The sequence below is a fragment of the Thermobia domestica genome, chromosome 7, assembly GCF_964235325.1.
Source record: "Thermobia domestica chromosome 7, izTheDome1.hap1.1, whole genome shotgun sequence".
Taxonomy (NCBI): domain Eukaryota; kingdom Metazoa; phylum Arthropoda; class Insecta; order Zygentoma; family Lepismatidae; genus Thermobia; species Thermobia domestica.
Window position 1 is genome coordinate 155,732,419 of NC_137460.1, and position 14,102 is coordinate 155,746,520.

At 36.1% G+C, this 14,102-nt stretch overlaps 1 protein-coding gene across 1 annotated transcript; it reads left to right on the forward strand.

The window, feature by feature from the left end:
• The first annotated feature begins 7,933 nt into the window (after window positions 1-7,933).
• LOC145689374 (uncharacterized) lies at window positions 7,934-13,198 on the forward strand. The gene is made up of 3 exons (XM_081763529.1): window positions 7,934-8,469; window positions 8,798-9,025; window positions 13,153-13,198. Exons 1-3 carry the CDS (start codon window positions 8,399-8,401, stop codon window positions 13,196-13,198), a joined length of 345 nt encoding a protein of 114 aa, XP_081619655.1. The 5' UTR covers window positions 7,934-8,398.
• Window positions 13,199-14,102: the final 904 nt, after the last annotated feature.

A 14,102-nucleotide genomic window follows, 5' to 3' on the forward strand; every position in this document is an offset into this window, starting at 1 on the left:
TTTAATTTTTTCTCTCTTTTTGGTCAATATTGCAAAACATATCATCATCGTCATAATAATAGCTATTCTGCCATTATTGGCAGGTCACTTGCTGCAGCTGAGAAGCTTCGATGACTGGTCCTCAGCTAGTCTCTTCGTCTTAACGTGACACTTTTCTGTCTTAATATCTTTCTTCAACTACAATCTCCTTCGCTCCCTCCCTCTAGTACATCCCTCATAATACAGTTCCTCCTCAGCCAATGTCCTCCTCTTAATTACATCTAAAATTCTTCTTTTCTCCCTTACTGCTACTATTTCTAAAACCTTCGCATTCGTTTTCCGTTCAACCCAGCTGATTCTCTCCTTTTTTCTCCATGCCCACATTTCGAAAGTCTAATTGTTTCATCGTTTTTGCGTAATGTCCTTGTTTCTGCCCCATACAGTACATATTAGAATCAGTAAAACAAAATTTCAATATTTAATTGGGAGTTTGTTTAATACAAAGATGAGCTAATCGTGGTTGGAAAGAAAAAAAAAATCTGATGCCTTTAGAGTGTAAAAATAATTTTGCAATTTATGGTATTTCAGTAATCTGATGCGTCTCACTGTCAGGGGTAGCCTCCCCAGTTTGGGAACCAGTGGAGTATTGGATCTGTTAAAACATATAAAAATATTACGAAATGTTGTGATTTATCTTATAAGTAGTGAAGCGTGATCACCCATTGAAAAAAAAAATAAGTAAAGGTAATCGCCTATGTTGTACAGTATCATCACACTTACACGAAGGTAAAATATATTACATTTAGAAACATACATTGTATTTCCCTCACTATTGACGCAATGTAGGATTTATTATCCCTTATATTCAGAGTAAAATTTACTTATGAAAATCATAGATTTCTTAAAAGCAAAACTTGCAAGACTCTTGCAAGCAAGACCAAGACTGGGTGTGCAAGACCAAGACCAAGACCAAGACTAAGTGTGCAAGACCAAGACCAAGACCAAGACCGAGGGTTACAGTGCAAGACCAAGACCAAGACCGCATGTGCAAGACCAAGACCAAGACCAAGACCACCCGGGTCTTGGTCTTGGTCTTGCATTTGCTCATCACTATTTAAAATGTTGATATTTCTGATATATAATAACATTAAAAACAGTCAATTTCCCTAAGGATGCGCACGAGTCGAGTCGAGTCGAGATTTAAGCCTGCCTCGACTCGTCTCGAGAAAATGTTTTCTCGACTCGTGTCTCGACTCGAAAATATGTTTCTGTCTCGACTCGTGTCTCGACTCGACTCGATTTCGAGTCGAGACGTCTCGAAATTCGAGTCGAGACAAAATATACGAGTTAAAATATACGCACACCTCAGCCAGAATATTATGACTACCTACCTAATTGTCAATATGTCGACCTTTGGCACGGATAACAACGGCGACACGTCTTGGCATGCACGCAATGATCCTTAGTAGGTTGCTGAAGAGAGTTGACACCAAGAATGCACACACAGGTCACCTAATTCCCGTAAATTCCGGGGAGGGGGCGATGCGCCCTGACGTCACGTTCAATCACATCCCAGATGTGGTCGATTGGGTTCAGATTCTTCGAGTTGGGGGGCCAGAACATCACTTGGAACTCGCTTCTGCGCTCCTTGAATCACCCTATTACACTACAGGCCTTGTGACATGGTGCATTATCTTGTCGAAAAATGCTATTACCGTTGGGAAACATGGTCGTCATGAAGGGGTGTGCGTAGTCTGCAAGCAGTGTGCGATACGCCTCGGCCGTCATGGTGCCTTGCTCGAGCTCCACTACACACATGGATGCTCAAGTGAATGTTCTCAAGATAATAATTAAGCCGCAGCCAGCTTGTCTCCGTCCTACAGTACAGGTGTGAAGGAGATGTTCCCTTGGAATATGACGGATTCGCACCATCCCATCGTCATGATGAAGAAGTTATCGGTTTTCATCAGACAATGCAACGCTCTGCCACTATATCAAGGTCCAGTGGCGATGGTCACGTATTCATTTCAGTCGTATGCCGATATCGTGGTGTTAACATTCGCACATGAATGGGTCCTTGGCTGCGGAGGCCCATTGTTAGGAGTGTTCGGTGCAGTGTGTGTTCAGACTAGTGTTGTGAAGGCATGGAAAAATACGGAAATTTTGGATTAAAAAACAGTTTTATACGGTTTTCCAGAACTTGGAAAAAAAAACGGAAAATTTGGGTAAAATTGAAATTTTCGAATATTTTATTATATTATGTTTCAAAATTAAATCTATTTTGTATTTACTAGTTTAGAGTTAAGATATTTGAGTACTTATGTTTCTTGTATTAGAATAGGGAAATTTTGTGCACAACTCATCCAAACACTTCGAAGTTAGCACCGTGATAGAACGGAGTTATGGCTACAAAAGAAACTGAAATATAATCCTAGTTATCTTAATTAGTATAAACGCATTAAAATTATCTTGAGCAATCTTATGAAGCTAGCCCTTGATGGCAGGGAAGTGTTAAAATAACAGGGCCAGAATCATTTTAGTTAATATGTTAAATCAAACATGTGTTTTATAGAGATGTCTTCCTTGTTGTATGTAAAATTTCCGGAAATTTTGAATCCATTACAAAAAGTCATTTGTCCGGAAATATTGGCAAAACCAGAAAAATATAATTTGAAAACTATTTCTTGGCCTGATGCTAGTCATCTTACTTGCTGTAACATGTCTGCAGCATATACAGTAGGAAGTCGAAAATCCGAACTAATTGGGACCACAGGTAGTTTGGATATTCGAAAGTGTCCAAGAAAATGCCATTTAGGCTTACATATACTGTGTGGTATGTTCTTCTATCGATACAGAGGCTTTCTGATTTCTGGTATAATCCCTGTTTATTCTTTATATATTTTTCGAATAACTCAAAAAGAGAGAGGATCTTATTTACATATACACACATATACCGCACAAGTGAGCAGATTTGAGCAGCGAGAAATATATTAAAGGGTTGAGTATGTGAAACTTCCGTTCGTTATTATTACAGACTAGCAGAATGCCCGTTTTCCGCACGGGGAGAATACGTTTCATTTTGGACACAAAGGGCATTAAAACTGTCACCAATGAACTTATGGAGCTTAAAAACTATGAATTCGACATTAATATCCGTAATTTTCAATTATCTTTGCATGTCACCATTCCCCTTTGGTGTACTAATGGGACTGAAAATGGATTTAAACGGCCGAAAGTGTCACTGTTCATCTCACGGATCCCGAAAACTATCGATTCAACACTAGTATCTGTCATTTTCCTCTCTACCTTTCCCTCAAGTTGCACCTTCAAAGTGAAATAATAAAAACCATCCCGAACCTCATTCATGTTGAAAATTTTATCGAGATCGGTAAAATTTCCAAAAATTTTGAAGCAATTAATAAAAAATTATTTGTTCGGAAATATTAGCAAAAAACGGAAAATATAATTTAAAAACTATTTCTTCGTCTGATGCTAATAATCTTACTTGCTGTAACATGTTTGCAGCAATATACAATGTATTTTGTTAACAGGAAAAATACTTAAAGCAACAGGTTTTAATTTTACTTTTTTTAGTTTCCGGATTTCTGGTAAAATCCTGCCTCTTTATTGTTTCTATGTTTTTCGAGTAACTCAAAAACAGATATGATCTTATTTACACATACACACATATACCGCACAAGTGAGTAAATTTGAGCAGCGAGAAATATATTAAAGGGTTGAATATGTGAAACTTCCGTTCGTTATTATTACAGACTAGCCGAATAGCTTGCACGGGGAGAATACGTTTCATTTTGGACATAAAGGACACCAAAACTGTCACCAATGAACTTATCGAGCCCCAAAACTATTCAGTTTACACTAATTTCGATAATTTTCAATTATCTTTACCTGTTCCCGTCCCCTCTTAGGAGTACTAATGGTACTGAATTTGTGGATTTAAACGGCATCTTCTGTTCATCTCAGGGACCTCGAAAAGTATGGATTCGACCGCCATTTTCGATTATGTGTATATCTATATCTATCTTCGTTTCTCTCTCTCTCTCTCTCTCTCTCTCTCTCTCTCTCTCTCTATATATATATATATATATATATATATATATATATATATATATATATATATATATATATAAAGAAGTTGAGGAGGAGCAGTTCGGTTTCAGAAGAGGCAAGGGCACAAGAGATGCAATTGCATTATTAAGGGTGATCGGTGAAAGACTTATAGAAAAAGGGAAAGAGGTGTATGTTATATTTATTTATCTAGAAAAGGCTTTTGACGGCGTGAATTGGGAATTGTTGTTGGGAGTTGTAATGAAGATAGGGTTGGAATGGAAAGATAGAAGACTCATAAGAAACTTATACATGAACCAACAAGTAAGTGTTAGAATAGGGGAAGAACTGACGGAAGAGAGTGCAATTAGAAGGGAAGTTCGACAAGGATGCTGCCTCTCGCCAATACTATTTAATGTCTATCTAAAAGAGATAGTGAAAAAGAGTTTACAAGATGATGATGGCATTTCGGTAGGGGGTAGAATGATAAGATGCATAAGATTTGCAGACGATATGGCGCTTGTTGCAGAATCTGAAAAGAAAATCAATAAAATGTTAGAAAAAATGAGGAAAGGCTTTGAAGAATATGGGATGAAAATAAATGTTAGAAAGACAAAAGCCATGATGATTGGAACGAAGGGGTCTGTGTCAAATATAAAAGTGGGAGGGGAGAAAATAGAACAAGTGAATAGTTTTCGATATCTGGGTAGTATTCTTAGTAATAACATGAAGTGCGAACGTGAAATAAAAGCAAGGATAGGAATGGCGAAAGAAGCCTTTAAGAGGAAGAAAAGTCTGTTTTGTGGGACCTTGAATAAAGTGTTGAGAAAAAGACTCATAAAATGCTTCGTGTGGAGTATTGTACTGTATGGGGCGGAAACGTGGACATTACGTAAATGTGATGAAAATCGACTGGAAGCCTTCGAAGTGTGGGTGTGGAGAAGGATGGAAAGAATTAGTTGCGTCGAGCGGAAAATGAATGAGAGTGTGTTAGAAATGGTGGGTGAGAAAAGAACACTTTTAGATATTATTAGGAAGAGGAAGAGAAACTGGTTGGGGCATTGCCTAAGAAGAGATTGTATCATAAGGGACGTCCTAGAGAGTATGGTGGCAGGAAAGAGAGGGAGGGGGCGAAGGAGATTACAATTAATGGATGATATAAAAACAGAAAGATCATACGCGAAGACGAAGAAGTTAGCGGAGGACCGTGGAGCATGGAAGCTTCTCAGCTGCGGCAAGTGACCTGCCAATAAAGACAGAATACTTATGATGATATATACACATATATATATATATATATAGTATTTTTTTTAAAAAAAAAGGTGCTGATACGCTGGACCTCACGTTCACAATGCTTAAATCGTTGGAAATTTGGTTGTATACCTTTCATGGTAATAATAATAATAATAATAATAATAATAATAATAATAATAATAATAATAATAATAATAATAATAATAAGAATAATGAGCACAATATCTAGCACAATTACCTCCTAATGTTCAGACTTCGAACCCTACACTTTTGAGTAGAACAGCATTTTCATAAAAGATAATTGACATATAAGCACGTACGCAGCAATTGGAAGAAAAATGAAATTAAACCTTTAAGTTTTACGACCCACGAATATGCTTGTTAGCTAAAGGATACGGTGATAATGAGAAATGAATGAAATGGTGGAATGAAGAAAGTGGAAGGAAACGGGAGAATCCCGAGAAAACCCACCAGCGCGGTGTTTGTCCACCACAAAGTTCACACGGTGCTAGCTGGGATCGAACCAGGGATCCCAAGCACCGGAGATGAACGCTCTACCGCTGAGACACCGCGACCCCTATTTATTTCAGAAGGGTCAAAGGTATTCGGGGGGTTCAAGTTCAATTTGAGGATAAATTATATTAAAATTTGTAAACTTGCCCCTAGAATTAGACTAAATTTGCACGAAAATTAGGATTTCGGGGGGGGGCGGTCCTCCAAATTCCACACCCTGCGTTCGTCCTTGTTGAAATATCTACGTTTTATAGCTTATTCCAGAGAGCAACATAAAGACAACATAATATTTTAAAACATGGTTCATAGAATAAGAAATGTACTCACATGGTACTTGGCAATTTTAAAAAAGCGACTATATTTTTTGTCATATCTAGAGATAACTACTCGACGTTCCTCTACACACTACACACTTATACGTAAGTTTAAGATTCAATTAAAATTTTCATAATTCGAAAATATTTACAGCTTCCTTGTCTGCCACACCACCCAACAAATCAAACGACCAACTTAATTAAAAATACTAAATTGCTGAAAATTCATCCCACGACGTTTTAGTGTCCCCAAAACCGAAGCCGCTTGCAAAATGTTCAGATTCACAGGATCTCTTGAGCCGCTGTGGTCGGAACTCCAATCTTTTCCACCTGTAATTGAGCACAAACTTGAGAGCGCGACGAGTTGAAGTTGCTTCTCAATGAGAAAAAAAAACTAAGATTTTTAGACAGAAAGCTTGGTTTTCTAAATTGCTTTTCTCAACGTGTCCGCAAGTAACAAAAGTGAGCGGGCTTCGATATAAAAAGAAGTTTCTCCCAAATCATACAGAGAAACAATAGCACAATAGTTTCGATAACATCTGTGTGGTCCTTCGGTAAGCTACACGGGTGCACCGACATTGCGCAAATTTTCCCACGCTTATCTGTTGACACAGATAAAGCCTTAATGAGCAGGCAACAAAATTGGAAATTGCGAAAAAAATCTTGTGCAACGTTGCCATCATTACCATAAGTATATCGACTAATAAAAACAGTCACCAAAATGCAAGTCGTTTTAACAAAAAAAAAAAAAAATACAAAGTAATGGATAACAATAGCATTTTCAGTCATCTATATTATATGTGTGCAATGGCGTCGTTAGAGAGGGTGACTGGGGAATGTGTCCCAGTCATTCATTTTCCGTATCATATCTAACTGTAAGATTAAAACTGTAAGAATATAGTTATTGAAAGCAAATAGTTTTGAAATACTGTAAGGAAAACAAACATATATAAAATAAACAATATATATAAATATTTCTAGAAGTTCTCTTGAAATATCGTGAACAGACGTTCGACCAATCAGAAATAAAGATTTGTCTATATCTTCCAGTTTTGGCCAATCAGAAACAAGCACTTGTATACATATTTCAGGTGTGTCTACCACATATCTTAATAACTATCCTTTCACCTTTCTATAAATGATACTTAGATTTGCATTTGCGTCTTAGTTGTTCTTAGGTGCTGTGAGAAACATTTGTTATATATTACCTAGGTATTATCGTATAAATTGTTACAAGAATGAGTGGTCAGTGTATTAGAGATAAATAGGGCCCCTTGGCAAGAAAGCTCGCCCCCTTGAGTGATGCACCAACTTATATCTACGTGTACCTCCTACATGCAGTTAGAATTCTAAAGCAGCATGTCGAATGTTGTGTCTCGCCGCGGTTTTCAACGAACTTAAAGAGTTCTGGTTTGGCCAATGGCCACCAATTAATATTGCTACCAAAGTGTTTACCATCCTCTTAGGTATTGATTAAGACCAATATCGTCTCTCTATGAATTACCGTTCCCATGATATTGGCCAAAAATGGCCGATTTCCAGAGATTTAAGGAGCATTATTTGAGGAACATGCATATAAAAATGGATATTATCTACCTCTATGTTTTGCATTTTTGCCGAAGAAAGACAAGAATACGTATGTGGCCATGTGGAAGATGATAAGAAACTTAGACAGTAGATTCGACTTGAAAATCATTTACGTTGATTTTGAAACAGCTGCTCACGAAGCCATCAAGAATGTGTTTCCAAATTGTGACATTCGTGGCTGCAGATTCCATTTGGGACAAACATGGTGGCGGAGGATTCAAGCCGACAATGATCTGCGACAAGCATATATGGATCCAAAATCTGAACTAGGTATTATTGATATTATTATGGTCTATTATTCTTTATTATTAATTTAATAATACCATGTGGACTTTGTTTTGTTATATATTAATACAGAATACAGTTGAAAATAGAATCTTATTCTGTTTGACTGAAGAATCTTAATTCAGTCACCATTCTTAAAAGCAAATAAACTGCTGTTCTAATAATGTACGAAATGAAGAAATTATAAAGCCAACAGTAAGATCCATCAATTTCACTACTTTCCCAATGCTTGCTTATTCTAACAAATTATTATTATTATTATTATTATTATTATTATTATTATTATTATTATTATTATTATTATTGCTTTTCTTACAGGTTCATGGATAAAGGCATTTTTTGGGTTGCCATATTTACATCCAACAGAAGTATCAGATGCCTTTACTCAACTAATATCAATGACGCCGGATGATACAGGGCATAAATTTTCCGATTACGTCCTAGAAAACTACATAGAAGACGGTTGCAAGTAAGTAGCTTCCTTTTGAATTTCATCTATAGTAGCACATGCTTCAATAACTCTTAATACTGCAAAAACTGTTGTCCTAGTTTGAACACAACATTAATGGTTGTGCTGATATGGTATTTTCTCTCAATGCAACTTAGTTATAGTGAAATTTTCTTCTGTCTTCATGTAAGACGTAGATTAAAATGCAGGTTTTGATAGTTGTAAACAAATTACGGACCAAGACTATAAATATTTCTTGAATCTAGTGTTATAAATGTTTTAGTGTTTTATATAAATTGTCAATAATTGTGTGCATGAACTAAGGATCTTTTTATTTTATTAATTTTAGGTATCCACCTGTCATGTGGGCGTCTATACCATCCACGATGCGTCGGACGACAAATGGACCAGAAGCTTTTCACAGACATTATAATAGTCAATTTTACTTCCCTGCTCCTGATATTCATACGGTGATTTCTGCTTTGTTAGAGATCCAAACGGAAACTGCCATGAAAATAACGTCCATATTAAAAGGAATTTCAAAGGCCCAAAGACCAGCAGAAGTCAAAAGGAGCGAGTTTGTCATGAGGAAGTATGCTGAGTTCAGGAATTCGCAGAGAAACTATGAGAAGGCACGTATGACATTTTTAAAAGCTGTAGGATTTAAATTTCAAGCATTCAAACTGTAAAATGAAATTTTCTGTAAATAAGTATGTTGCTTTGTAAATATTAGAATGCAATAAAATATATCTCATAAAGGAATAGCTTTATACATTTCATTTCGATGCAAAATTTCACACAATTCCTTAAATCCTGTTGTTGGCAACGTCGCGGCGGAAATTTGCGCAATTTCAGCACTTTCTGCTCCTCGTTAATAAGACATAAATTACTTAGATTATCAACGATCTAATCTTTAGAAAAATTTGCGCAATGTCGTTGCACCGAGCTACACATCCCGTAAAGAAGCTAAATCCTAAATTGTTAAATTGGCAGGAGGAAACGGTAGTTTGGACTGCACCCGTGGTCAAAACAAAAGACTCGTAACCAGCTTGTATAGATAATTGAATGCTGCATCTTGAATGCACATATCCATTTACTGAATGCCCATTTGTGAAAGAGAGAGTCTGACTTTTGTTCACCGTTCACTTTTGCCTTATTGCTTTATTTATCTCAGGAATTCAACCCTCAACTTTCCATCTCTAATGGCCATTAAATTAGCGACAGACAAATTTGTTGGGAGACATCAGTCTTTTCAGAAAAAAAATCTGGTCGGTTCAGAGCCTTTATGGTTTAAATTACCGTGCGAAAAAGGAATAAACAAAAGGAAGCGCGAGGACGTACCAGCGAGGGAAAGATCCCTGAATATTATTAACTGGCTTCAAGAAGGAACAAAGATTCGCAGCTCTTTCTCCTGAAAGAAAAAGGAAAACGAAAACAAACAAACAAAAAAAAAATGATTTTCAATAAACCTATACATTCCCTTCCGCCAAGTTGCGGGGCTGAATTTGGATTTAAAAGGCCGGAAGTATCACTGTTCATCTTAGCGACCCCGAAAGCTATCGATTCGACACTAATATCAGTCATTTTCTATAATTATTATATACTCCCTCCCTTCTCCAAGTTGTGGGTCTGAATTTTGATTTAAATGGCATCGGAAGTGTCATTGTTCATTTCAGCGACCCCGAAAATTGTGGATTCGACACTAATATGTCATTTTCCCGTCTCCTCTTTCCTGAAGTTGCACCTTCAAAGTAAAATGATAAAGACCATCCCGAAACTCATCTATGTTGAAAATTTTATCGAGGTCGGTCTGATGATTCAAGAGTTATTAAGTTAGAAACATAGTCACTTTCATTTTGATTGTAATAGACAATCTGTCGCACTAGAAAACATGTATTTGTTTACATACAGGATTTTGTACATAAAGTTTATATAAGTGTCTATATTAAAATATTAAATAATAGTAATTATAAGTTTTAGTGCATGAGTATTAGTGAAACTTGCCTACTGCTCTTTCTCTTAACAAGTAATTTGGTTAAAATTAACAAAACTTCGCCAGACCAAAGAGCATATGGAGAACTCACTTTTATTAAAGAGACCTATTTGTTGCAACAGAACACTTCATGTTGGTAGGCTTGTATGTAACTGTAATTAATGCATGCAACAGTATGTAACTGTAACTGTAACTTCTGTAATTAATGCACATCCACGAATAAAGAACATAACAGAAGTAAGTGCAGGAATTAATTTTCAACTAGCTGAACCTGTGCTCTCTGCACAGCGCATTATTCACATATGAGCATGAATCTCCTTGTCATTTCTCATATCTGTACATGTCCTTTTGCAGATGCAAGTGAAGAACGCCTTCATACATATCGGCAAGGGGAATCATAAAGGGGAAATTTTTTCGACTAATTTTTTTTCAATATCTCGCACCGTTTGCAAAATTTGAGCCGACTTGTGTTGCAATTTCTAATTCATATATAACCAGTGTTTTCTTTCTTTTCATATGCATTATGTAATAAGTAAATAAATTACTCACAATTAATTATGTCAGTTATATACGGAGTTCATTAAAAAACTCTCCAAACAATGAAGATTCATCTTATGGGGCGTTTACACTTAGTCGATTTAGTCGCACGGCTAAATCGACTCGCAGCATTTGCGACTAAATTGAAGCAACTAGGCCGAATCGAATCAGATCGATGGATGGGTTCAATTGTTTCAACCGAAATTGAATGCTGCTTGTCGACTAGCTCTCCTCTGGTAGATTCGAAATCGACTGGCAATTTTAAAGATGTCCAAGCAAAAAGTAATTGGTACAATTTGTGGTGTTATAGCAGAAGAATTAAGGGACGAAATTAAATAGCAGTGACAAGAAAAAAGAAAAGAAAATGGTGTTGGATAAGGGAATTTATATTAAGAAAACAGTATTTAGAAGCATAGTACACGTGTACTTTGATGAAAGAATTTTCAGTAGAGAATCTTTGTTTATGTTTAAGCACTTGTCATGGTTCCACAGTAATAACTAAACTTGTAAACATAAAATATACTTTCTTATATTATAGAGAAAGACTCCGCTGGTGAAATTAATATACAGTCGTCTTTCATATGGAGTCATTCATCATAACCGCAGTATACCACTTGTTAACATAAAATACTGCTTACCTTCATTTTGCAAAAATGTTCCACCAGTGGAAATCAATATCATATTAATCTACTTTCATCTATAGCCAACTCTTTTTTACCATAAAATTGTCATTTTTATAACGGTCTATTATAAACTTGCACTATACAATGTATTAAAAAATCATTAAATAATGAAAAATATGATTTTTTAAAATTAACATTATCTCGTAAAATTGACAAGCTCTTTAGTAGGATAGTCATTAGTAAGTGGAAACCGTGCAGTCCCAGTTTAGGTACACATACTTAGAATCATAATGTAACCATTATCTATATTATCTAAGTACTCATTATAATGAGGAAGGCTATGCTACATAGCCGAAACTATAACACAAACATATAATTTTAAAATATATATACTGTTTTGGTCAGTTGGAGTTTTATTAGTAATGTATCCATGTATTTCAACAGCAGTTTTACTCTTGCAGAAGGGCGGACGTGCATTACTGGATGCAGATTTACTTTAAAAATTCTTAGCTGTTATCGGTACAAGTATAGCGAAGTGCCATAAAAGCTAACAGTAAATAGCTACAAAAAGCACTAACCAACTTGTGTTAGGTAGCTACTAAAAGCGAGAATTTAGATTTAGGATTTAGATTTCTGGGCTTTCGGCATCAAAGGACATGTTAGCCCGTCACGTTTTTCTGGGATGACGTCCATCGGCGAGCACACTGAAAGGGTAGAAAGAAATAATTGACGAACGAAGAGACCTAGGATCTATGTTAGGTACCACCCCGGCGTTTGCCTAGTGTGAATAAGGAAACCTCATTCAGGATGGTTCGCATTAAAAAGCTTTTTATAGTTTTTAGATCAAGTGCTCCCACCGAGAATATTACCCGGGACCGCTCACACTGAAGGTAAAGCAAGAATGGTATTTAAAGCGCATAGACTAGGAGCAGCAAAACCTTTGCTTAGCACAAAATAATAGATTATTTTTAACAGGTCAAATCATAACACTTGCCACGTTACTAACGGGTGCAGGTTTAGTTTTGGTGCATTCTATTTTGGAAGATTTACAGAGAAAATTCAATACTTTGCATGAAAACATGTTTATAAGGAGCAAATTTCTGCAGGCATCAGAATTAAAGACAAAGTAATACACCTATATTTAGGTTTACAAGTGTAAGGTTACTAGTGTAAAATAATTACAAGTGCTTTACGATGGATAAAATAAGTGAGTGTGTATGAAAGATGGCTCTATTAGATGCTATTTTCCACCTGTGGCATATTTCTGCACAGTGTACAGGACCTTTATTTTATGTTTACAAGTGCAGCGTTACCAATATGAAACCATAACAAGTGCTATTGAAACTCGTATCATTGCCAAAATCAACTTTTTTCCACTACCTTCGATTGCGCGCACACCTACCATCGCTGGAGCTCCTGGTCTCTTCGGACTTCCCCCTCCCGCGCTACCACGAGGACCCATCAGCTTCGTCCTGTCTAGTGGAAACTTTTTAGGTTATAATAAAAAGGATATTAGTGAAAGATTTATAATTTTTCAACAATTCTTTCTAGTGATGCGACAAAAGTAGATCTCTACGTTCTAATGGAGCTTATATAATCTAGCGTAAAAAGCGATCGGCTTCATGAACCAAGCTATCTTTTGTTGAAGTATATCTTCCACACCTGCACCTGACCTTTTCAAAGCATTTAATATTTTTAATTTTATTACGTAGATCAGCAGTTGTGATTTTTAAATTCATTTGATGAATTAACCTAGTGTTGTTCCTCTAGTAGCAATATTTCTGTAAAGAGTATTTTTTGTATTCCATAAACATTAATTTTTCTCAAATAATTATAAAAGTAATTTAATGTAAAATAAGCATAACCGCATGCCGGACACTTTTCCTTTCCCCTGAAAATGTTTTGGAATCAGGTGTTTACATTAGGCAATCTAGTCGTATTCGCTAGGCAATCTGACCACAGGAAATAGAACGTCTTTCAATTCAGTTGCCAGTCGATTAGTCTCCTTCGATCAACAAGCGATTAAGTTGAAATCCCGTTTACACGGTCGATTAAGTTGAAAGTGACGTCAATTCAACTGAATCGAACGCAAATCGACTAAGTGTAAACGCCCCATTAGACTGGAGAAATGGTTATCCTTCGTTTTCTTATCATTTGGCCATGAAACAAACACCTGAGAGATATACAATCCCTATATACAACTATGTGATGTTGTAATATATAATTAGTAGGGTATGAAGCTTTATTATTTAAAAAAATCAGTACTTCCAGTGAAACCCTAAAAATTTAATAAAGAACTAATGGCCATGTTTTTTAAATATTCATTAGAACTGGACAATTTACACACAATTTGGAATCGACCAATGAAAACGGCACGTTTCTAGCACTTGTGGGTTCAATACCTCATTGTCGAAAGGACTGGAGACAAACATATAAACTTTTCTGTGGGGACAAACATATACGCGTAAATCTAGTATTTTAATACAGATAATAATTGGAAT